This window comes from Carcharodon carcharias (assembly GCF_017639515.1).
Source record: "Carcharodon carcharias isolate sCarCar2 chromosome 27 unlocalized genomic scaffold, sCarCar2.pri SUPER_27_unloc_2, whole genome shotgun sequence".
In the NCBI taxonomy this organism is placed as follows: domain Eukaryota; kingdom Metazoa; phylum Chordata; class Chondrichthyes; order Lamniformes; family Lamnidae; genus Carcharodon; species Carcharodon carcharias.
The window spans coordinates 1935188-1961552 of record NW_024470635.1 but is presented as its reverse complement, the minus strand read 5'-3'; the positions used below and the strand labels follow the sequence as shown (position 1 = coordinate 1961552).

The 26365-nt window shown below is 44.2% G+C and overlaps 1 protein-coding gene across 1 annotated transcript in view; it reads left to right on the top strand.

Annotated features, from left to right (window-relative positions):
- The window catches only part of LOC121273852 (zinc finger protein 420-like), a 33110-nt gene extending 7322 nt beyond the window's left edge, over positions 1-25788 (top strand). The window contains exons 3-6 of the mRNA XM_041180991.1: positions 4351-4472; positions 6527-7560; positions 21438-21594; positions 24770-25788. Of these exons, the coding sequence (XP_041036925.1) occupies positions 6636-7560; positions 21438-21594; positions 24770-25637 (1950 nt within the window). The 5' untranslated portion in view covers positions 4351-4472; positions 6527-6635 and the 3' untranslated portion in view covers positions 25638-25788. The remainder of the gene's footprint in view (positions 1-4350; positions 4473-6526; positions 7561-21437; positions 21595-24769) is intronic.
- The last annotated feature ends 577 nt before the right edge of the window (positions 25789-26365 follow it).

The window sequence follows — 26365 nt, the reverse complement described above, 5'->3', positions numbered from 1 at the left end:
TCCCAGTGAGACCCCATTGTAATGCTTCAGACTTGGTGTGACCCTAGAGTGAAAATGTGAGGGATACAGGAGATGTTAAGCGGGGCAGAGACTTCAGACAGACAGCTTGAATGATCATTATTGTGCAGAGAACACTTAACACAGCTAAATGTGAAGGTTTAACTCGCTGAACCCCTGGTTTAGGACATCTTGCAGAAGTGCACTTCCATCAGTCTCTGTGGCACTATTGCTTAGCGTGTCCACTAAGGTTGATCCTGAAAGGTTGGTGAGTTGAGACAATGCACGAGGGGGTGAGGAAGCTTTCATTAATTTCTCTCCATCAGCATTTGTTTTCACACAATTCCTATTGTCAATAGTACATGAGCTCCAAGAGAATATATCCCAAATGTCAGCTCGACTGTTATCCAGTGAGTCCCTGCACAAAGTTTTATTTAAAATGTTCATTTCAAATATAATGAGAAAACAATTAGATCTACCATGTACCTACCTCTAAGCCATTAGGAATCTTTGAAATTATTGGATTCAAACAAACCCATCAATGATTCTCTCTTCCTCGGCTCCACAATGAGTGAGACGGAAAAGTAGAAAAGCAGCAATATTCGGCCCCACACTCTCCAATCACCTGCTGCCAGCAGAAAGCAGCGGCTGCAGCTTCAGTCAGCGGGTTACTGCCCATCCCTGGGATGCAAGATACTCCAACCCAGACCAAACCTCCCAATACACCGAGCACAGGCTCAGGAAAATGCTGGTAGATTATATCCCGGTTACGAAACCTCCGAGCAGAATGCTCGAGTGAGCGAGTCACAAATAAATATCACAACAACTTTCTAAATCGTTTCACTGCAAAACTCCTTTGTTTTATTGAAAAGCTAACTGTTGTGAATCTGAAAATGAGCACCATGGGATTTGTGTTACCGAGTGACTTATTTTCCATTGTTTGTCTGTCAAGTTTGCAATTCAATTTGCTTTTTTAAAATTTGTTCATGGGATGTGGGCATCACTGGCTAAGGCAGCATTTATTGTCCATCCCTATTTGTCCTTGTGTTGTATATTGAAGCGAATTTGATTTCAAAATAAGCACACAAAACAGGTAAGTATTAAATCCAGGGACAAATCCTGAGGAAAATGGATCACAAGGTTTGGAAGGAGGTGCAGTTAGGTATTGTGTAAATGCTGCTCGGAGGTTTATTGACTGGGATGTAATCTCCTTGTGTTTTCCTGAGGCTGAAATCTGTGTATTGGAAAGCATTGGACCCGTGGGCTTCTGGGTGTCAATTTCCTCCTCCACCATTGCATTCATTTTGCTGTGATAAGGGATGTGAACTTAGGTGGTTGCATGCCCCGCTAGCTTAGTTTTTAGAGCATGAAACTTGCATTCTTCGAGTTGTGGGTTTGATTCCCCAAATTGGGCACCATCAGTTTTTTAAACATTGCTGCTTTCATGGGTGAACCCCAGCTCTCAATTCCTCTGGCAGTATCACCACTCAAACTGAGTCTTTCTCCATCCCGCCTTGTTAATGTCAAAGTTACTGGTTTCAGAGTGAAAACTGCCCCCTGCTTCACTGGAAGTGCGAGAGAGAAGTTTCCAGGTGCGGCCTAATGTACAATGAGTGATGACACTTTAAACGTAGCAAGTTCCACTTAAGCCCCTGGTACCAACAAAACTGTTCAGAGTCACAGAATTAGAATGGCCACTTCCTGGGGGACCGATAGTGGCAGGTCCACGTCAAACAGGATCCGGACGAGAATAATCTGACCCATAAGATTAGGGAAGAGTATTCGGGAACTCGCCCCGATCCTTATTCACATCAAAATGTGATGTGAGGGAACATTGGAGAGGACGGGTTTGTTTTCTTTAGAACAGAGAAGGCTGAGGGGAGATTTAATTGAGGTGTATAAAATTATGAGGGAACGAGATAGAGTGGATAGGATGGAGCTATTTCTGTGATCAGAGAGATCAATAACCAGGGGCACAGATTTAGAAAGAAAGAAATCGTCACATTTATATAGCACCTTTCACCACCAGCAGAATCCCAAAGTGCTTTCCAGCCAATTAGGTACTTTGGAAGTGGATTCACTGTTGTAATGTAGGGAACACAGCAACCCCCACACACAGCAACGTCATAGTGAGCAGAGAATTTGTTTTTGTGACGTTGATTGAGGGATAAATATTGGACAGGACACAGGACCCTGCTGTTTGTGAAATAGTGACATGGAATATTTATATTCAGAAGAGAGGCAGAGGGGGCTTCAGTTTAAAATCTCAAGGAAACACCTCCGCCAGTGGAGGACTCTCTCAGTACTCTGGGGGAATGTCAACCTGGATTGCTGTGCTCAAGTCTTAGCAATGGGGTTTGATGTCAGAACTTCCAACAGAGAGAAGAAAGCGTTAGCAACAGAGTCACAGTAAAACCAGCAGTTCAACTTTACAGAATTAATGGAAGGATTAGTGGGGAGTTGTTGAGCAATTTATTTCACTCAGATGGTGTGGGGTCTGGAACTCACTGCCTGAGCTGTTGGCAGAGGCAGAAGCCCCATTGATTGAAAGAAAAGAACACTTCAGAAAATGATTTGAGCTGCCTGAACCTGCATGGCTACAGACCAAGAGCCTGAACGTGAGATTGAACTGGATTGTTCTTTTATATAATAAATAGTAATATAAAAGCAAAATACCGCAGATGCTGGAAATCTGAAATAAAAACAGAAAATGCCGGAAAAACTCAGCAGGTCTGACAGCATCTGTGGAGAGAGAAACATAGTTAACATTTTGAGTCTCAATGACCCTTCTTCAGCTTAGTTCTTTTTCTGTCAACATGGACACAATGGATCGAATGGTCACCTTCTGGGTTGTAAATATTTCTATGTTTTGGTATTTCAATGTTTAAAAATGATGAGACTTTTCCTGTATGCTTGTGTGTGTTTGCTCAATAAAACCTTTGGTGGAGAAGGATTAAGAGTTTTCAGTGTGGGATAGAAGTCATATGGGTCAACAGAGAAGCAATGCATTTCAAATCAGCTGAAATAGACACAGAATGATTCTCCTATCTTTAGTTTATTTACTCATTCCATGACCATAGTTTTTTCCTTGTATCCTCATCCCTTTTGTTATTTAATCTCTCCTGTATTCACCCAATCACAAACCTTCTCTTCTGTTCTCCCCCGCCCCTTTCCCCTGTCTGTATGTTTTCCTGAATTCTGCTGAATCACTAACTTATTTTCCAGTTCTGTTTGACGTTCAGTGACCTGAACTATGAACTGTTTTTCTTTCTATAGCCTTGGCTTGACCATTGAGTATTTCCAGCATTTTCTGGTTGGGAATCAGGATCACAGCTGGTGGAATTTAAATTCAATGAATCAGTCAAAGCATGTAATTGACAGCCAGTGTCAGTAACGGTGATGATCATTGTCAGAAAAACCATTTGGTTCATTATTGCCCTTTAAGGATATTTACAATCTATCTTTTAAAGTTCAAAGCGTTTCACCCATAATCAGCACATTCTTAATGGCAAGATGCAATTTAAATGTTCCATGTATGTGGGGAAAAAAAATCAAACATTCACCCGATCTGCTGAGTTTCCAGTGAGTTCACATCCAACGGTACTGGTTTGTTCTGCTGGTAATTACATTCAGGACAGAACGTGCAGGACGTGTACACTTTGGTTTATCAGTCAAGGGATTTAATCATTTTATATTTTGCCCCTATGTCTCCATCGCAATCAAATCACAAAACATAATTATTTATTCAACATTGTCGCCTTTCCATGGCGGGACTATTACCCAGCATTCGGAGCGACACAGAATGTGCCCTATCCTCTCTACAGGAAAGGCTAAGCATGCGCCGTGGCGTGCTTTGACTGGAGCATGCGCAGTGTGTGCGCCATCTGGCGCATGCGCGGCGGGTGCTGCAGCGCTGAGGTTTGTGATTATGTTGGCTCCACAACGAGTGAGAAATAACCGACTGTAGGAGGGTCATGGAGGCGGCGGAATGGGTGTGGCGGGTTCATGAACACCCAGCGGAGGCCCCAAACCCACAGTCGGAATGCACAGGTCCCACATTTGCTGCGAATCCGGCGGCAACTGCGGGGCCTCGTCCGCCCCTCACATTTCCGCATTTATACGGGTCAATGTGCAGCAGGGCGCATGCGCGGTCATTCTGGTCCAGGTACCAGGAGGAGAGAATGTTGGGAATTTCTATCCTGGAGTGACAGGGATGAATTTTGAAAACTCCTTTTACCGGGGGTTAGAAAGGAAGGGTTTACACACAGCAAACTCAAACCAAGAAGAATGTTTGTCTCTTCGCAATTTCTATACTGGACAGACAGAGATGACCTTTCTAAACTTCTATTACAGGATATGAGAAGGGGCGAATTGACAGACGGGAAACTCAATTCAAGAATCACATCCAGATCTGAAACATTCACTCCGTTCATCGGGACTTGACTGTCATCAGCATTGAATGTGGAAGGAATAAGGTTTGTCTGTTCTGTCTGTGGGAAAAGATTTCAATCATAGGGACTGAAAAAAAAAACAGAGGGAGAAACTGTTGAGGGATTTGAAAACAAGGATGAGAACCTTAACATTGAGGTGTTGCTTCACTGGGAGCCTGTATAGGTCAATGAGTAGACTGGTGCTGAGGGGAAAGAGATGGTATGAGTGAAGCTTACTTATGATTTTGAATACATCTTCAAATCTGTGGGGTCTGGACAGAGTAGAGAGGGAGAAACTGTTCCCATTGGTAGAAGATTCAAGAATGAGAGGGTACAGATTTAAGAAAAAAGAATCAATGTACACATGAGGAGAAACTTGTTCACACAGCGAGTGGTTAAGATGTGCTGTCTGAGAATGTGGTGAAGGCAGCTTAAATTGAGGTATTCAAGAGGAAATTGGTTATACCTGAAAAGGAAGAATGTGCAGGGTTACATGGAGAAAGTGGGGGAATGGCATGAAGTGAATTGCTCATTTGGAGAGCTGGTACAGACAGGAAGGGCCGAATGGTCGTCTTCACTGTTCAAACAGTTCTGTGATACAGAGAGTGAAGTTTTGAATGATCTCAGGTTTATGGAGTTTGAATGTGGGAGGCCGGATAAGTAAGTGTCAGCAGACTCAAGTCCAGAGGGAACAACGGAATGGATGCGATTTTCAGAAACAGTTGAGCTGAGGCAGAGGCAAAGCCGGGCGGTATTACTGAGGTGGATCCACCCAATCACAGGCCTTCCCTTTTGTTCTTCCCTCACAATCCCCCTTTCATTGACTCAAAATCTATCACATTTCTATCTTTTCACAGTTCTGAGGAAGGTTCATCACAACCTGAAACATTAATTCTCGTTCTCTCCACAGATAATGCCTGACCTGCTGAGTATTTCCAACATTTTCTGTTTTTACTACTGAGATGGAAATAGTCGCTCTTGGTGATGATGTGGATATGTGGCTGGAAGCTCATCTTGGGGTGAAATTTTTCACCATGGTGGTAAACAGTCTGGTTGCCAGGGAGAGAGATGGAATCGTTGGGCTCAGGATTGAGTTTATAGTGGGGACTGAAGACAATGGCTTCAGTCTTCCCAAAACTTAAATGGAGAAAATTTCTGCTCATCCAGTACTGGTTATCAAACAAGTCAGGACAGTGTGTGACTTGGAGGGGCACTTGGAGGTGATGGTGTTCACATACACCTGCTACCCTGGTCCTTCCAGGTCAGGGGTGAGGATCCTTTTTCTGATCACGGGCCATTCACACACAGACAAAATCAGTTGCAGGCCACACACACATAAAAATTAACATTGTGGCTGGAGCTTTAGTACATAGAACTGCATTGTCAACTTGTCATCTGCTGATTTGGGCTCTTCCTACAGAACAGCAACCACAGCCAAACATAATGTTTCTCAACGTTCCTGGTGTCATCCTTTTGTCGAAATTGGATGGCAAGTTTCCCAACCCAGAAGTCTAACACTCTCTGAAGTTCACCCGGGACTTCATTGTTTTCCCGCAGCATCGTGGTCAGTTACAGAGACAAATGAGCAGCCATGCTGTCATGATGAGTTTGTACAGATCTCACTAAAAATAGAGACTGAGTCAGCAAGAAAACAAAGTCATTTCGGCAATAGAAAGATCTGGTGCTGTGATCAGACTCTACACAAAATATCGGAGCTAATTTTAATTTTAGAACTCTTGCTGCGGGCTGGATAAAATTGAGCAACAGACCGGATCCAGCCCATGGTGTTGGGGGTTTTGCAAAGTTCTGGTTGTGTTTTAGGTACATCAAATCTCTCTCTCTCTCTTTCTCTCTCTGCCCATCCCCCCATAGAAGCCAGAGTCTTTTGTAGACCCAGACCGGGTGGCAGGTTCCCTTCCCTGAAGGGCATTAGTGAACCAGTTGGGTTTTTATGACAATCCAGCAGTTTTCATGGTCACTTTTTCCTAGTGTCGGCCCGACAAATTCCCAGATTCATTCAGCTCAATTTCACAACCTGCCTTTGTGCTTTTGTGGGTTTTCTCTCTCTCCTTTTATTCTGTTTTAAACCAATTTCACAGGGTATAAGAAGGGAAGAACTTGCAGTCAAGGAACTCAAACCAAACATCACATCAGGATCTGATGGAATTGGCCAATTTATCGTAATCTGAATATCTTCGGATTTTGAACATGGAAGGAAAAAGCACTGTTCACAGTGGGAACAAACCGTGGAAATGTGGGGACTGTGGGAAGGGATTCACTCGGTCATCCCATCTGCTCATACACCAGCGAGTTCACACTGACGAGAGACCTTTTAAATGTCCAGACTGCGGGAAGTGCTATAAAAGTTCTGGGAACCTGATGTCCCATCAACGTGTTCACACTGACGAGAGACCATTCAGGTGCTCTCACTGTGGGACTGGGTTCAGAGAATCATCCCAACTCACTGTGCACCAGCGAGTTCACACTGGGGAGAGACCGTTCACCTGCTCCAAGTGTGGGAAGGGATTCACTCAATTATCCCATGTGCTGAGACATGAGAGAGTTCACACTGGGGAGAGACCTTATAAATGCCCAGACTGTGGGATGTGCTATAAAAGTTCTGGGGAACTGATGTCCCACCAACGTGTTCACACTGACAAGAGACCATTCAGGTGCTCTCACTGTGGGGCTGGGTTCATGCTATCAGCGGAATTCACTGCACACCAGCGAGTTCACACTGGGGAATGGCCCTTCACCTGCTCCAATTGTGGGAAGGGATTTGCTCAGTCATCCCAATTGCTGACACACCAGCGAGTTCACACTGGAGAGAGGCCGTTCACCTGTTCCGAGTGTGGGAAGGGATTCATTCGGTCATCCCACCTGCTGACACACCAGCGGGTTCACACTGGGGAGAGGCCTTTCACCTGCTTTGAATGTGGGAAGGGATTCGCTCAGTCATCCACTCTGGTGTATCACCAGCGAATTCACACTGGGAATAGGCCATTCACCTGCTCCGAGTGTGGGAAGAGATTCACTCGGTTATCCCACCTGCAGAATCACCAGCGAGTTCACGTGGGGCGAAGCAGTTCACCTGCTCTGAGTGTGGGAACAGATTCACTACCTCATCCCAGCTGCTGAGCCATCAGCTAGTTCACAAGTAACTACAATGATTGGATTTTGCTGTTAATCACATCCAGGGTTGAACTATGTTCACAGGGGTCTGTTTCGGCTGATGTTAATAAACTCCAGCCTAGTTATACAGTTAACATTCTGGATAAAAGTCAAATAAATCAGCCTTGTGTTGAACACACTGTGTTGAGTCTTCTTACTATATTGTACACGTTAGGTCCTTTTGAAGGGCTCTCTCTCTCCCCTGTCTCCTCCATCCTCACCTCCAACAAGTGTGAGGAGCTCATGTCACGAAGATTGAGACAATCCGATCAGCTGCCTCTGCTGCTTCCCTTACTTCCACAAGTCCACCAGGACAAACTGTCTCTAAAGATCCCCCTTGCTTGAGCCCCGAACCTACATCTTTCTCCAGTTTCTATCCCATCTGCTCTCTCATTGCTTATCTTGTCCATGGGACCCATCTTCTGCTCCCTTGACCCTATTCTCACTAAACTGCTGACCATCCAACTTCTCCATGTTGGCTGATGCTGTTAACGGTTTTCTCTGTCTTCTGGCATTGTCCCTTTCACCTTTAAATCCACTGCCATCATCCTAAAAAAACAACCTCTGATCTCCCATTATCTTTTCAAACTACCGCCCCATCTCCAACCGCCCTTTCATCTCCAAAGTCCTTGTACTTGGTGCCCCACAAGGATCTATCCTCGGTCCTTCCTATTTCTTATCTACATGCTGCCACTAGGTGACATCATCCAAAAGCACCATGTTAGTTTTCACATGTACACTGACAACGCCCAGCTCTACCTCACCACCATCCTTGGCTTTCATTGGCTGAAACTCTGCATCATTCTGAAAGCTGATTTGTCTCAAACTCCAGGAGAAAACTGGACCTTTCTGTTTGTGACTTTAAACAGATGAAACCCTGTGGGTGTGGAGCAGACATTTCAACATTTGTGACTGAAATGTGAGAACATGATAAGACAATGTACAAATAATTCAAGGGCTGACTTCAAGGAATGACTATGCAGACAGGGAAAGTCACCATTAGAACAAGCAGAATCCCTGGTTTCAATAAATGAACAGGTAGAAAGGTTCGGAAGAAGCTTAATACCATCATCATTCAGAACATCACATGGTAGACAAGGCCTGGGAGAGGGGGAACCACTGCAGACATAGGAACAGGAGAAGGCCATTCAGCTTGTCCGGCCTGCTCTGCCATTCAATACGATCATGGCTGACCAAACACTTCAATACCTTTCACCCACATGATCCCCATAACCCTTTACATTATTGTTAGTCAGAAATCTCCGACTCTCTACCTTAAACATACTCAATGACTGAGCATCCACGGCCCTCTGGGGTAGAGAATTCCAAAGGTTCACAACCCTGTATGCAAAGAAATTTCTCCTCACCTCGGTCATAAGTGGCTTCCCCCTTATTTTGAAATTGTGTCCGCTGGTTCTGGACTCCCCGACCAGGAGAAACATCTTACCTGCATCTATCCTGTCTATTTATTTAAGTATTCTGTAGGTTTCAATGAGATCACTTCTCATTCTTCGAAACTCTAGAGAATACAGGCTCAGTTTGCCCAATCTCTCTTTATAAGACAGTCCTGCCATCCCCAGAACAAGTCTGGTGAACCTTCGTTGCACTCCCTCTATTAATATCCTTCTGAGGTAAGGGGACCAAAACAACACACAGTACTCCAAGTGCGATCTAACCAAGCTTCTATACAATTGAAGCAACACTTCACTACTCTTGTACTCAAATCCTCTTGTGTTAAAAGGTATGTTTCCATTAGCCTTCCTAATAACTTGCTACACCTGCATGCTAGCCTTCAGTAACTTATGCACAAGGACACCCAGGTCCCTTTGTACATCTACACTTTTTAATCTCATCATTTAGGAAATACTCTGCACATCTGTTCCTTCTACCAAGGTGGATAACCTCACATATTTCTACATTATATTCCACGTGTCATGATCTTGCCCACTCACTAAGTCTGTCCAAATCCCCTATAGCTGCTTTACATCTCCCTCCCAACACACATTCCAGCCTAGCTTTGTATCGTCCACGAACTTGGAAGTATTGCATTTAGTCCCCACATCCAAATCATTAATATATATTGTGACCATCTGGGACCTAAGTACTGATCCTTGCAGTACTCCGCTAGTCACAGTTTACCAATGTGAGAATTAACCGTTTATTCATACTCTGTTTTATACCTGTTCGCCAATCCTTAATTCATGCCAGTCCACTGCCTCCTATCATGTGTGTTTATTTTGTTAATCAACCTCCTGTCGGTGATCTTATCAAAAGCCTTCTGAAAATCAAGTATATTACATCCATCCACCCTCCTTTATCAATTTTGTTAGTAGCTTCCTCAAAAATTTCCAACAAGTTCGTCAAACATGATTTCCCATTCACAAATCCATGCTGACCATGCCCAATCAGATCATGATTATCCAAGTATCCATTTATCACATCCTTTATAATAGATTCCAGCATTTTCCCTACTGCTGATGTAAGACTAACAGGTCTGTAGTGCTGTTTTCTCTCTCTCTCCTTTCTTAAATAGTGAGGTGACATTTGCTACCTTCTTTCTTCAGGAACCATTCCAGAATCTATAGGATGTTGGAAAGTGATCACCAATGCATCCACTATCTCTATAGCCACCTCTTTCAACATGCTGGGATGCAGAATATCAGGTCCCGGTGACTTATCAACTTTCAGTCCCATGCTTACTTATGTTAATTTCCTTCAGCTCCTTATTCTCCCTAGTCCCTTGGATCTCTAAATTTCCTGTATCTTCCTCAGTTAAGACAGACACAAATTTATCCTTTGGTTTCTCTGCCATTTCTCTATTCTCCATCATGAATTCTCCCGACTCTGCATGCAATGGACCCACATTTGTTTAATCCATACGTATAGAAGCTTTTAGAGTCTGTTTTTATCTTTTTTCTAGATTGCATTCATATGCTACTCTCCCTTTCTTTACCAATTTCCTGGTCTTCCTTTGCTGTATTCTTTAAAAACCTCCCAATCCTCAGGTTTACAACTACTTCTTGCAACTTTATAAGCCTTTTCTTTAAATCTCATACAATCCTTAACTTCCTTTGTCAGCCATGGTTGAATGACCTTTTGGAGAGTTTTGCACCTTGAAGGAGCGTGTATGTGCTGTAAACTATTTAATTATTCTTTGATGACTATATGTTGCCTATGTACCTTTTAATGTATTTTCCCATCCTATGTCAGCCAATTTGTCCCTCATGCCTTCATGATTTCCTTCACTCACCTTGAACACCCTTGCTTCAGAGTGAACGACCTCATTTTCAAACATAATATAAAATACTGCAATGTTCTATTCACTCGTCCTGAAAGGTTCTTTAAGAACAAGATTATTAATTAGTCCTATTTCATTATATAATGCAAGATCCAAAAGAGCATGTCCTCTAGTTGGCTCCTCCACATATTGCTCTTGAAAACCATCCCTAGCACATTCCAGAAACTCGTCTTCCACAGCATTAGTGCTCAGTTGGTTTACCCAGTCTATATGCAGATTGAAGTCACCCATGATTTCTGTATTGCCTATGCTACATGCTTCTCTCCTCTCCTGATTAATCCATTGCCATTACTATTTGGTGGCCTATAAACAACTCCAACCAATGTCTGTGCTGCCCTTTGCTGTTTCTTAGCTCCACCCAAACAGATTCCACACATTGTTCTTCTGAACTGAGATCCTCCCTTACTAATGCACTGATCTCGCCCCTTATTAATACAACTCCACCTCCTTTCCCTTCTTGCCTGTCCTTCCTAAATGTCGAATATCCTTGAATATTCAGTTCCCAGTCTTGGTCACCATGCAGCCATGTTTCCATAATGGCAATAATACCATACCCATTTACCTCACTTTGTGCCTTTAGATCATCTACCTTATTGCGAATGCTGCACACATTCAGGTAGAGCACCCTTAACTTTGTCTTTTTGACATAATTCTGTATTCGAAGCATACTCAATGCTCTGCTTGTTTCTCCTGCCTTCTTGTCTCATTACCACTTCCTGTTGCCAACTTTATTTCCCTCTAATTTTTAGACTTAGAGTAAGTAGAGTAAATTACTAGTAACGTAACTTTACTACACTTCTGCTAACTTCATCTTGCTTTGGTTTAGTTAAGTACTCAATTTCACTTTGACTTGATTTAAATTTAATTCCCTATTGCTATTGTTCCTTACTGAAATCCAAGTAACTACTTCTTTATAAATTAAACGTTTTTCTAATTTTAAGCTATTTAAACACACTCCCTAATAGCAGCATCTCACCAACCAATGAACTTACAGTTACCCTCTGATGTCACTCTTGGATTGTTTTCAAACTCAGCCCACTGCCTGAGTAGAGGTGTCCCTCGCATGTCCGCCTGTCTCCACTCCCAGAAGGTGAGACAGGTTGCGAAGGACCAGAAGGGAAAGTTTACCTTTGTCACAGCCTTAAAAGATGTCATTTGTGGCTTTGATAGGAACTGTTTTGGAACTGTAGTGGGGCAGAAACCTGATTGGCGGGATTCAAATCTGGAGTTCTGTGAAAGATGGACACAGATTTGGGAGATTACAAAATGTTTAAGGCTTGTTGAAAGGAAAGTGAGGCTGGAGATGGGGGCGACAGCATTCAAAGATGAAGGAGTGAAGATTTGTTTTTATTTAAGGACAGTTGTAATAATGGAATATTTAAAGGAGAGAGGAACAGTATCTGAAAAGAGAACCATTGACAATGTCAGCAAGCATGGGGAAGTTCAGTGCACAGAGAGCTTTGAGGGAATATGAGATGAGATGGGGAGAAACATGTGAGTTCAGGGCTCTGACAAAGGGGAATCTTTAGAGACAGTTTGGCTCGTTGGGTTAGTGGAAGTGAGGGAAGCAGCAGAGGGAGCTGATCGGATTTTCTGAATCTTAGTGACAAAGAAGCTCCATGAGCTCTTCACACATATTTGAGGTGAGGATGGAGGAGACAGGGAAGAGGGAAAGCACTTCCACAGCAACAAACTTGTGGAAGAGATCTTAAAAAGACTCAACACTCTGTGTTTAACATAAAGGTGATTTATTTGAATTTTATACAGAATCTGTAACTGGGCTGGTGTTTATTAACATCAGAAGAAACACACTCCAATGAATATGCTTCAGAGAAGAATATCATTAGGATCCAAATCCAAGCTGAGAAGTTACTTGTGAACCCGCTGGTGCCTCAGCAAGTGGGATGATTGAATGAATCCCTTCCCACACTCGGAGCAGGTAAACGGCCTCTCTCCAGTGTGAACTTGCTGGTGTCTCAGTAGGGTAGTTGAATCAAGAAAACCATTTCCACACATGGAGCAGGTGAACGGTCTCTCCCCAGTGTGAACCCGCTGGTGTCTCAGCAGCCTGGACAACTGAATGAATCCATTCCCACACTCAGAGCAGGTGATTGACCTCTCCCCAGTGTGAATGGACTGGTGTCTCTGTAGGTTGGATGAATCAGAAAATCCCTTCTCACACACTGAACATGTGAATGGCTTCTCTCCAGTGTGAGAACGCCAATGAATTTCCAGCTGGGATGGGTAATTGAACCACTTTCCACAGTCCCCATATTTCCATGGATTCTATCCAGTGTGACTGCGCTTGTGTTTCGAGAGGTCAGATGATCGGCTGAAGCCTCGTCCACATAAAGAGCATGTGTACGGTTTCTCCACCGTGAATGGTACTTTTAACTTCCATATTTAAAATCTGATGATATTTGGGTTACGGTAAATTGAGCGACACCCTCAAATCCTGATGTGATGTCGGGTTTGAGATTCCGGACTGCAAACCCTGTGAAAATAGTTTAAAACAAACAAAAGGGATTGAGAGAGAACCCACAAAAACGCAAAGGCAGGTTGTGAAGCTGAGCTGAATGAATCCAGTAATTTGTGGGGCCAGCAATAGGAGAGCCCATGAAAGCTGCTGATTGCTGTAAAAACACAATGGTTACTAATGTCCTTCAGGGAAGGAAACCTGCCAAGTGGCCAGGACCTATATAAAACTCCAGAATCTGTGGGAGGAAAGAGGGAGGGAGATGGGAGAACCAGGGGCAGAAGGAGAGCGATTGAATATATCTAAACCTCTGCCAGCTCTTTGACAAAATCTCAAAAACCCTCATTCTCCATCACATCGAAGGACCAGCGTAGCAGTTGTATGTGAACACCATCACCTCCAAGTTCCCCTCCAAGTCACACACCGTCCTGACTTGTCTGACATCTAGTACTGAATGAACAGAAATTTCCCCTGTTTAAATATTGGGATGACTACAGCCATTGTCTTCAGTCCCCACTACAAGCTCCACTCCCGAGCCATCAATGCCATCTCTATTGCAACTTTGATGCTGAACTAGACTGTTCAAAGTCTTGGTGTCACATTTCACCCCAAGCTAACTTTGCCTAAATTCACTCCTGCCTCAGCTCATCTGCTGCTGAAGCTCATCCATTTCTTTTTCCCCTCTAAACTGGGCTATTATGATCTGCCCACATAAAGATGGAGTCATTCAAAACTCTGCATACCGTGTTTTTACTTGCACTAAATCTCATTCATCCAACACCCCGTGCCCACAGAGTTACATAGGCTGCTGGTTAAGCAGAACCTCAATGTTCAAATTCTCATCCTTGTTCTGAAATCCTTCAATGACCACTCCCCTCACTATCTCTATAATGTCCTCAAAACTGCATCCCTCCCAGATATTTGGGCTGATCTAATTCTGGCCTCTTGAGCATCCCTGATTTAATTGACCCACCATTGGTGACCGTGCCTTCAGATGCCCAGGCCAGAAGCTCTGGAATTCCCTCCTTGTACCTTTCTGACTCTCCCTCATCCTTTAAGATTCTCCTTATAACTTACCTCTTGACCAAGCTTTTGATCATCTGCCCTGATGTCTCCTTATGTGCCTCAATGTTAAATATTGCACAATAAAATTCCTGTGAACTACATTGGAAAATTTTATTTTACCCAGAGTGCTTTTTAATACAGGTTGTTGCTGATTTGGACATATATCATTACTGAGTGAAAATCCTTTAACAACTTACGAAACAGCATGTGGGAGCACCTCACCACAGTGACTGCATCGGTTCAGGAATAAGGTCCACCAACACCTGATCAACACACATCTGGGATAAAGGTAACATGCTGCATATGCTGGCAATCTGAAACAAAAACAAAAAATGCTGGAAAAACTCAGCAGGTCTGAGAGCATCTGTGAAGAGAAAGACTGAGTTAACGTTTTGAGTCCGTATGACTCTTCAGAGTTGGTGAGGGATGGAGATGTAGACGGATTGGATGATCTGAGGACTCTCCGCTTCTTCCTCGAACAGAGGCCCGAACAATCCCCATCCACCACCACTCTCCTCTGTCTGGCTGAACTAGTTCTCTCACTGAACAAGTTCTCCTTAAACTTGGCTCACTTCCTCCAAATAAAAGGTGTGGCTGCGGGTACCTGCCAGTTATGCCTCTTTCTTTATGGGGTATGTGGAACATTCCTTGTTCCAGTCCTACTCAGGGCCCCTCCCACAACTCTTTTTCCAGGACATCGATGACTGTTTCGGTGCAGCTTCATGCTCTCGTCTGGACCCGGAAAATTTTTTATCAATTTTGCTTCCAATTTCCACCCCTCCATCACTTCCAAATGGCCCATCTCCGACACTTCCCTTCCCTAATCTCTGTCTCAATTTCTGGTGATAGATTGTCCACCAATATTCATTACAAGCCTACCGACTCCCACATCTATCTTAACTACAGCTCCTCACACCCTGCTTCCTGTAAGGACTCCATTCCATTCTCTCAGTTCCTTTGCCTCCGTCGCATCTGTTCCAATTATGCAACTTTCCAAAACAATTCTTCTGACATGTCTTCCTTCTTCCTTAACCAAGATTTTCCACCCACAGTGCCCTCAACCGTATCCAACCCATCTCCCGCGCATCCGCCCTCCCCATCTCATAACCATGATAAAGTTCCCCTTGTCCTCACTTTTCATCCCACCAGCCTCCGCATTCAAAGGACCATTCTGCGCCAACTCCAGCACGATGCCACCACCAAACATCTTCCCTTCACCCCCCTGTCGGCACTCCGTAGGGACTGTTCTCTCTGGGATACCCTGGTCCATTCCTCCGTCACCCCCAACACCTCAACCCCCTCCTAACGGCACCTTCCATGCAATCGCAGAAGGTGCAACACCTGACCCTTTACTTCACCCTCCTCAACTTCCAAGGGCCCAAACACTCCTTTCAAGTGAAGCAGCATTTCATTTGCACTTCCCACAATCCGGTCAACTGCATTTGCTGCTCCCAATGCGGTCTCTTCTACATTGGAGAGACCAAACGCAGACTGGGTGACCGCTTTGCCAAACACCTTCAGTCTGTCCGCAAGCATGACCCAGACCTCCCTGTCGCTTGCCATTTCAACGCTCCACCCTGCTCTCATGCCCACATGTCCGTCCTTGGCCTGCTGCAACGTTCCAGTGAAGCTCAACGCAAACTGGAGGAACAGCACCTCATCTTCCGATTAGGCCCTTTACAGCCTTCCGGACTGAATATTGAGTTCAACAACTTCAGACCATGAACTCTTTCCTCCCACCCCAGCCATTTCTGATCCACATTTTTTCATATTCATTTTTATTTTTCAATTTAACTTCATTTTTTTCCACTTATTTTCATTATTATTATTTAAATTTACTTCCATTTTTATTCATTGTTTTATCCCCAGCATTTAGTTTGTTTTCGATCTTTTTTCCTCCTCCAACCCCACCCTCCACAGCCCCCACAACCACCCCCAACAGGGCCATCTGTCACTTTCCAGAGTGCTTGCCCTAGTCCTATTATCATATTCTACTTTCAACTCTTAATGTCACCATTAGCACCTCCTTTAGCCAGTGCCACCACTGTTAACAACCCTTTGACCTTTTGTTTATGACATCTTTGCAATCTTTCCCTTACCTCCACCTATCGCTGACCATCTATCCAGCTTCACCTGTTCCACCCCCCTTAAACAGGACATATTTCACCACATTTCTACTTCCCTTTAGCTCTGAAGATGACTCATACAGAATCGAAACGTTAACTCTGCCTTTCTCTCCACAGATGCTGTCAGACCTGCTGAGTTTTTTGAGCATTTTTGTTTTTGTAACAGACAGCTGGACATTGACGATATCTGCAGGTCTTGTTAGTGACACCCAAATACCAAGACTGCACTACAGAAATACTTGATACTAAAACAATACTCTTAAATTGAATGGCTAGTGTTCATTTAGCAAACTGATCTCACCCAGAATCTACCTCCCTTGACAGTCTCACATTGGAAATTGCTGAGCCCGACTGGGTTCCAAAGTCCACGGGGTTAAACCCGGCAGCTTCTCCTCCAGCTACACTCCAGCTCAAAACTGATGCAACAAAGAGGACCCCCATTTAACACCCACCCTAATTCAAAGCGGTTCCTAATTGGCCTGAACTCAAAACATAAAATGCTGGAAAAACTCAGCATGTCTGACAGCATCTGTGGAGACTGAAACAGAGTTAACGTTTCGAGTCTGTATGACCCTTCTTGAGAGCTCTGTTTTGTTCAGAGCTCCATCCAAAAAAGCCGTGGAACAGCAAGACAGGGTTTAGAAACACTGGCCCACACGACTCCAGTGAAATATTCACCAGGAAAAGGGGGAGCAGTGGCTGTGCCTGCTCTGATATAGCCTCAGACCTGTCACTCAAAACTCCCAACTCCGCCCAGTTCACAGCAGCACAGCTCTGAAGAAGGGTCATAGACTCGAAACATTAACTCTGTTTCTCTCTCCACAGATCCTGTCAGACCTGGTAATTGAATCCTGCTTTTTCTGCTGTGATTTCAGATTCCCAGCATCTGCAGTATTTTGCTTTTATTTGTGTTTCGAGACTCGGTTCTATAAAACAATAAAATGAAAACAAAACTCTGCAATGTTGGATCTGAAATTAAAATGTAAAATGCTTTAAATATCCAGCAGGTCAGACAGAAAAAAAACGATTAAGAAACTGAGCAAGGGGCTCAGGTCACTGACCTGCCTTTAGACTGGACGAAAACTCTCAGTGAAAGCCGTTGACGAAGGGCGGCCAATGTTCCCACAATGTTCTGTGCCCCAGAAACCGCTCGATTTAAAAGTTATCTATTTTTCTAATCCAAGGTCGCTCGTTGCAATCTGCAGGTGGCAACAATGGCGCAGTGAGAACCAGGGAGGTGAAGGACTGCAGCAAAATACAGGAAGACAAACAGATTTGCAGACTACACATATAAACGGAAAATGGATAAAAAGAACTGTCCCGCATCCAAAATCACCGGGACCTGCAGCCTGGAACTGGGAGTGGGAGAAGCGGGAAGAATGAAGAGAAACAATATAACCCAACACTCACAGCAACCTCCAATCCACCTCCATTCCCGGGATAGTGAGACAGAGTTTAGAAACACTCACCAACACGATTCCAGTGAAACATTCACGAGGAAAAGGGGGAGCAGTGGCTGTGCTGCTCTGATATAGCCCCAGACCTGTCACTGAAACCCCCCTAACTCCGCCCAGTTCTGGCTATGCCTGCTTTGATGTAGCCCCAGACCTATCACTCAAACCCCCCCTAACTCCGCCCAGTTCACAGCTCAACCTACCAGCTTGCAGCTTCCTGCACCTTGATCCCACCCTGTCCAGGTGTGGGATAGTCCAAGGTGAGTCCTTTGTGTCACCAGGAGAGTGGGGGAGGGGTTACTTACCACCCTGTGCTGTGTCCCAAATGGATTCTTCTTCCCCTCCCCCAGGACCCACTAAACACTGCATGCAGATGGCTGATGGATGTTCGGGAACCTCAATGACCTGCGCGGGTACATTATGCTGCGCCTCCCTCAATTCACTGTGTGAACCAGTTGATTTTCTTTTTTTTGGTACCGCTTCGCGTAAACATTATCTTTTGTACCAATCTTGCTTCAGATTTGTTTAATTTTGGTTAATTGCGGGGCTATGGGGCAAAGGCAGAGCTGTGGCATGAGGTAAATTGCTCCTTCAGTGGGCCAACACAGACAGGTCGGGCCGGATGGCCTCCTTCTCTGCTGCGATAATTCTATAAATCTCTGATGTGTCTATCCCGCTGCTCCATTCCCAGTGATTTCAATCTTCGGGGGCACTTTACAGCCTTAAGGAATCAAAATTGAGTTCAACAATTTTCTATCGTTATCTCTGCCCTCATTTTGTTTCTTGTTTCTTTGTGTCTTTGTTCCCTCTCTCATTCTGCTTTTTATTTTCTTTACATTCAGACGGTTGCGAAAGTGCCGTCCACACCTCATCTAGGCACATCTTTTGTGTTTTTACTTGTCCCATTCTCAATCCCTTTGACCTTGCATCATGAAACCTTTTGTCAGTTAATCTCTCCCGCGCTGCAGCCTTTTAGAGACCTATCCTTCTGTTCTTCCCCTGCACTTTCTCCCTCTTCTCCCCCTTACCCCGCTCTTCCCCCCTTTTCCCCACCCTTCCCCCCTTTCCCCCCTCTTTCCCTCCCCCTTCCCTCCCAAAGTTGATTTATTTGACCCATATCACAGCGTGAAATTCCCACCATTATGTAGGCGGCCTCTTTGTTTCCTGTCACTCAGTCAACTTCATACCCATACTGCCTCCGCCCGTGGGTTTTAACTTTGCTGACAAACCTGTTACATGGCACCTTATCAAATGCCTTTTAGAAGTTCATGTGCACATCTACCGTATTACTCACATCATCCTTCTCTGTTAACTCATCAAAGAACTCAAGCACGTCCATTCAACCCGATTTGCTCCAAGAAATCCGTGCTGGCCTTTCTTAATTCATCCACATTTGTCCAAATGACAGTTAATTTTGCCCTGAATCACCACTTATAAATCCTTTCCCACACCGAGGTTAAACTGACTCATCTGTCAGTGTTGAGCTGATCCTTCATTTAAGATTAATAAGGATTTAATATTAGTGCCAGGAAGTGAGGAAAACCAAGGAAGTGATGAAATCGTAACTACATTTAAAAACACTGATGACTGATAAATAGCTCAATAATTAATCACAGATCAAGAAATAAATTACAAATAAGAAATGAATGTATTAATTACTTTGTTAATCAGCGTAATCAGTCCCTGTGTCGGCATTGTACAAAATGGAAATATTGTGCAGACTTAAAATCTGAGATAAAATCAGTAAAAGCTGGAAACTCTCAGCAGGTCTGGAAGAATCTGTGGAGAGAGAAACAGAATTAACGTTTCAGGTCTGTGAGCAAGTGAAAGGTGGGAGGTGGGAAGAAGAACACAAGGAAGGGTCTGAAAGGCTACAGGGCTGGAGAGATTAACTGACAGAAGCTTGCATGATGCGAGATCAAAGTAAGTGGTAATGGGACAAGTAAAATACAAAAGATGTGTCTCTACGAGGTGTGAATGGCACGTTAGCAATCGTCTGAATGTAAAGAAAATAAAGAGCAGAATGAGAGAGGAAACAAAGACACAAAGAAACAAGAAACAAAATGGGGCCAGAGATTAGGGCATAAAATTGTTGAACTTCAGGAGTAAAGAGTCCCCATTTCACTTTGTAATAAATGATTAAATTTCCAACTAACCCCATTCGGGTCTGATGTGCATAAATAGAAGAATCTGGAGAATAGTAGCTGCATTTTGAGTTCTGGCTTTTAACAAAATGTGTGCGGCAAAGAGTTTCAGATTTACGACAGTTAGTTAAGGCGAGTTTGAAGCTAAATCCTGAAATTCTTTAGATTTAACTAAAGACAAAAACAGAAAGCTGCTGATGGTTAAATGGGACGGGGCGGTGATGGGGGGAGCTGTCCGGAGGAAGTCTGACACACACACTGCACAGGGTGAGCATGGGAAAGACGGGGAATTACTTGGTTATACAGGGAGCCAGAGACAATAGCAGAAGGCAGGAATCACTGGCAATGGAGCAGCGGGATAAAGGCACCTCAGAAGATCATAGAATGGTTGCAGCATAGTAGAAGGCTGCTCGGCCCGTCGTGTCTATATTGTCCCCAAAAAGGAAATATTTACCGAATGCCACCTCCCTGCCTTTGTTAATTTGCCCTACAATTAAACAAGTTTTAAACAAGACTTGTATGATAGAAGATGTTTGCTTGAAGGTGTGGCAGAATAGTAGAACAACAGCTGTTCACAGAGTGAATCGTGAGTGGGGTGCAGGTTAGTGAGGATCCCCAAGGTCCGCCAGCCGTCTGCATGCAGTGTTTAGAATGCCCGGGGAGGAGGAGATTAAGAATGCATTTGAGACACAGCACAAGGTGGGAAGTCACCCCTCCACCACTCCCCTTGTTACACAAATGACTCACCTGGGATTGTCTCACCCTGGGCAGGGCAGGGTCAAGGTGCAGGAAGCTGAAAGCTCATAGGTTGAGCTGTGAACGGGGCAGTGTTGGGGGTTTGAGTCTGGGGCTATATCAGAGCAGACACAGTCACTGCTTCCCCCTTTCCTCGTGGATGTTTTACTGGAGTCGCGTTGGTGAATGTTTCTAAACGCTGTCTCACTATCCCGGGAATTAAGGTGGTTTGGAGATGCTATGAGTGTTAGATGACAATGTTTCTCCTCATTCTTCCTGCTCCTCTCACTCCCAGTTTCAGGCAGCAGGTTTCGGTGATTCTGGATGGCTTTAAGATGGTGTGGGTGCGCAAGCGCAGAAGCGCGGCTTATTGTTCTATAATAATGGCGGCTGATCCTACCCAGGATACTCCGGAAGGTCGAATACGGTCTACCTCCATCAGCAGGGACACAACCTGCTCTCATCCCACTATTTCGAATCTAATTTTCAATTTATCCGTGTAGTCCGCAAACCTGTTATGTCTTCCTATATTTTTCTGCAGTTCTTCACCTCCTAAACTCTCTGCGCCATTGTTGCCACTTGCACATTGCGACAACTGATCTTCAGTGGGAAAATGAACAACTTTCCGATCGAGTTGTTTCTGGGGCGCATGGCATTGTCACCACCATTACTTTGCTACTGTCGCTAAGAGTTTTCAGGCAATCTGAAGGCCGTTCTTCATCTGTTTCTTAATCGATTGATGCTGCCTGACCTGCTAGATATTTAAAATATTTTATCCCTTAATTTCAGACCCAGCTTTGGTGAGTTTTGCTTTCGTTTTATTGTTTTTTTTAACCGAGTCTAGAAACACAGATCTCCAATTCGGAGCCGGTTTGAATTTGGGTGGGTGTTGGATGGGGGTCTTTATTTGTTGCATCAGTTTGAGCTGGAGTGTATTTCACCCCGAGGATTTTGGAACACAGTCGGGCCCAGCAATTTCCAACGTGAGACTGTCAAGGGAGGTAGATTCTGGGGGAGATCAGGTTGCTAAATGGACACTATCCATTCATTTAAGAGCATTATTTTAGTACCAAATATTTCTACGGTTCCTTTTCATCCGAGATTTATTTTGCCAGCTCCATTCTTGGTATTTGGGTATCACTAACAAGACCAGCAGATATTGTCAATCCCCAGTTGTGTGTTGGTGGGCCTTCTTCCTGAACCGCTGCAGCCACTGTGGTTAAGGTGCTGTTGGGTAAGGAGTTACAGGATTTTCATTCAGTGATGATATATGTCCAAATCAAGAACAAGTTGTATTTATATAGCACGCTGGATATAATAAATATTCCAAAGTATTTCATAGGAATATTACATTCCAATAATTGACACCGAGGCACATAAGGAGATGTCAGGGCAGATGATCAGAAGCTTGGTCAAAGAGGTAGATCAAATGAAGAGTCTTAAAGGATGAGAAAGAGGCAGAGATGTCTAAGGAGTGAATTCCAGAGCTTATGGCTTGGGCAGCTGAAGGCACAGCCGCCAATGGGGGGGTCAATTAAAATTAGGGATGCTCAATAGGCCAGAACTGAATGACCCCCAGATATTTGGGAGGGATGGAGGGTATTACTGAGATAGTGAGGGGCTAAGTCATTGATGGAATTTGAACACTTAGGGTGCTGCTTAACCAGGAGCCTGTGTAACTCAGTGCGAACACGGGTGTTGGATGAATGAGACTTAGTTCGAGTAAGGACATGGGAAGCAGAGTTTGAAATGATCCCATCTTTACGTGGGCAGCCAGGAATAGTCCGGTTTAGAGGGAACAAAGGAATGGATGAGTTTCAGCAGCAGATGAGAGAAGGAGTGAAGTTAGGAAGCTACTGAGGTGGACAGAGACTGTCTTCCTGATCTGTAGTCAGAATCTCAGCTTGGGGTGAAATATGACACCAAGATTGTGAACAGTCTGGTTCAGCCTCAAAGTTGCAAAAGAGATGGATGGTATTGATGGTTAGGGAGTACAATTTGTAGTGGGGATTTGTTATGATCCCAGTTGACGTTACCCCTGGACAAGCCTGATCCCACACTGGAAACCAGCTTGATGGATCCTGACTTTTATTGGTTTGTAAAGATATGTGGAGAGTAGCTACTGAACAGAGGCACAGGGGTCAGCTGATGAACTTTTAGCAGCAGAATAAAACATTTATTCAACAAGAAAAGATAAACTATATTACAATACTCCTTCACTCACACCTATACCTTTACAGATGTATACAGATTTGTAAGGATAAATCAAGTCACAAAAGCTATCTTATACTTTAATGTACACAGTAAATACCTAGTCCATATAAACCTATAGCACCATGTAGTCAGACACACCACACTCTGACCTCAAGTGACAGATGTCACCTCAACCAGATGCTATGGATCTCTCCTCAACTCCCCCCAGGCACATGTCTCACCATGAGCCAATCAGTCTCACTGAATTCCGTCCTTCACATGAGGGTTTCCAATATCCACTCTCCAAAACCTCGCCTTGGAATCTTCTCCCAACTGACCTTTTCTCTCAGACACCATCCACAAGGCTTCATCTCCAGGGTTTCGAACTCTCCTTCCAATGTTCCTCCTCCCTGGGTAACCACATGCATTCAAGCTGTCTTCCATGCACTCTCTCTCACCAATTCAGCCATCAACAGTACACCACTGCTTCACATGCCCATAGCAAAGAATTACAGACCTTCAGCTGTCTCTTTGAATGTTCTTGCTTCTTGCAAGTTGTTATCATTTTAAACCTGAAACTTGGAGCCTTTCTCTCTGCCCCTCACTCTTAACTTCGCTTAACAGGATGTTTTCCCAGGTTCCTGTCCATCCTTTACCTGCAAGATCTCCTTAGGTCTTCCCCTTTTCCACTCTCCTGGATTTTTAGGGGTTTTCATTAGTTTGGAACTTCTATCTGTCCCCTTTGCTCCAGTCTCTCTGGCAGCAACTTCAAAACCAGCCGAACTCCAACAGGTTCCAAATAAAACTGCTGCCTTTCTTCCTCTGTGTGTCTGAGGGAGGAACCTGTATATCTGTACCCCCCACCACTCCCTCCCCCCACCCCAAGTGCTAAGCAACAGCACTGTTGTTTCTGCTCTTGCGTATTTACTTTTACTTTATAGGGAGTGTAAACGTCTCATTAGAAATGCAAGCAGCCTTTTAAAATGAAACTAAAATATTTGACCTTTCTTAACATGCAGATACAGAAAATCAAATCAAACCTAAACTTTAAAGCTAAGACCCATTCCTAATATCCACAAATTCAAAGATAACATAATTAAACTATCTCTATTTCCTAACAGGACTGAAGGCAATGAATTAAGTCTTCCCAATATTTAAATGGACCAGATGTCAGACAGTCATGACTTGGAGGGGAACTTGGAGGTGATGGTGTTCACATACACCTGCTACCCTGGCTCTTCTACCTAATGGAGTTTGAGGGTTTGGGAGATTCTGTCAACGTTCTGGTAGAAATGTAAATATATAAAATCCCTCTCCTTCACCCCTTGCCTCTTTCATCTCCCTCTCTCTTTCCTCCATAGATGCTGGAGTTTTGTATTGATTCTGACCAGTTGGCAAGCTCCCTGTCCTGATGGACATTAGTGAACTAGCTGGGTCCAGCAGCTTTGATGGTCAATTTTCCAGGTGCCGGCCCCACAAGCTCCAGATTCATTCAGTTCAATTTCACAACCTGCCTTTGTGTTTTTGTGGATTCTCTCTCACTCCCTTGTTCCTATTTTCAATCAATTTCACAGGGGATTAGGAGAGGATTTACAGTTGAGAAACTGAAACCAAACATCACAACAGGATCTCACAGAGTCGCCCAATTTATCATAACCTGAATAACATCGGATTTTGAACATGGAAGGAAAAAGCACTGTTCACAGTGGGAAGAACCCGCACATCTGTTCTGTGTGGACGAGGCTTCAGCCGATTATCTGGTCTGTCGAGACACAAGCACAGTCACAATGGGGAGATATCGTGTAAATGTGGGGATTGTGGGAAAGAAGGCAATTTCCTGTCAAAGCTGGAAACTCATCAGTGCAGCCACACTGGGGACAAACCATTCACCTGCTCTGAGTGTGGAAAGGGATTCACTCAGTCATCGAACCTGTGGACACATCAGCGAGTTCACTCTGACGAGAGACCTTTTAAATGTCCAGACTGTGGGAAGTGCTATAAAAGTTCCGGGGAGCTGATTCGTCATCAACAGGTTCACACTGATGAGAGGCCATTCAGGTGCTCTCAGTGTGGGGCTGGGTTCAGGAGGCCAGTGCACCTCACTGAACACCAGCGCACTCACACTGGGGAGAGGCCGTTCACCTGCTCAAAGTGTGGGAAACGATTCATTACCTCATCCCATTGGCTGAGACACCAGCGAGTCCACACAGGTGAGAGGCCGTTCACCTGCTCAAACTGTGGGAAAGGATTCATTACCTCAACCCACCTGCAGTCACACCAGCGAGTTCACACTGAGAAGAGACCTTTTAAATGCCCAGACTGCGGGAAGTGCTATAAATGTTCTGGGGACCTGATGTCCCATCAACGTGTTCACACTGACGAGAGACCGTTCAGGTGTTCTCACTGCGGGACTGGATTCAGGTGGCCATCTCAACTCATTGTGCACCAGCGAGTTCACACTGGGGAGAGGCCTTTCATCTGCTCCAAGTGTGGGAAGGAATTCATTAACTCATCTAACCTGCTGAGACACCAGCGAATTCACAAGTGACTACAGTGATTGGATTTTGCTGTTAATCACATCCAGGACTGAAGTTCATTGGGGTCTGTTTTTGCTGATGTTAATAAACCCCAGCCCAGTTATAAGTTTTCTGGATGAAAGTCAAATAAATCAGGTTGTGTTAAAAACATCGAGTTGAGTCTTTTAATATCTCTAACACAAGCCAGTTCCTCTCCATTACCCACATCTTCAGCCACATTGACACCTGTTTTATGTTTACCAGTTTCTTAACCTGATGCCCCCATTTATTTACATTTGAAACTTTAATTCCTAAAACTAAAAGTTATATTCCAAAACATATGAATTATATTCACTACAATGTATCAAAATCACATAAATCGGCTTTGTGTTATACGCATTGTGGCAAGTCTTTTCTTTATCTCCAAGACAAGTTAATTTCTTTTGAAGTGCTCTCCCTTGTTTCCTCCATCCTCACCCCCAACAACAAGTGTGAGGAGCTCATAGAGCTTCATTGTCACTAAGACCGAGACAATCTGATCAGCTGCCTCTGCTGCTTCCCTCCCTTCCACGAGCCCACCGGGACAAACTTCCTCCTTGTCTGATTCCTAACTCACAGCTTTGTCCATGCAGCCTCCACACAAGCACAAACAAACACATACGAGTTAGTTCATACTGAAGAAAGAAAGGGTTCAAATGCTTAGATTGTACCAAGAACTTTAAAAGCCAACATTCACTGATGTTGCACCAGTGCATTCTCT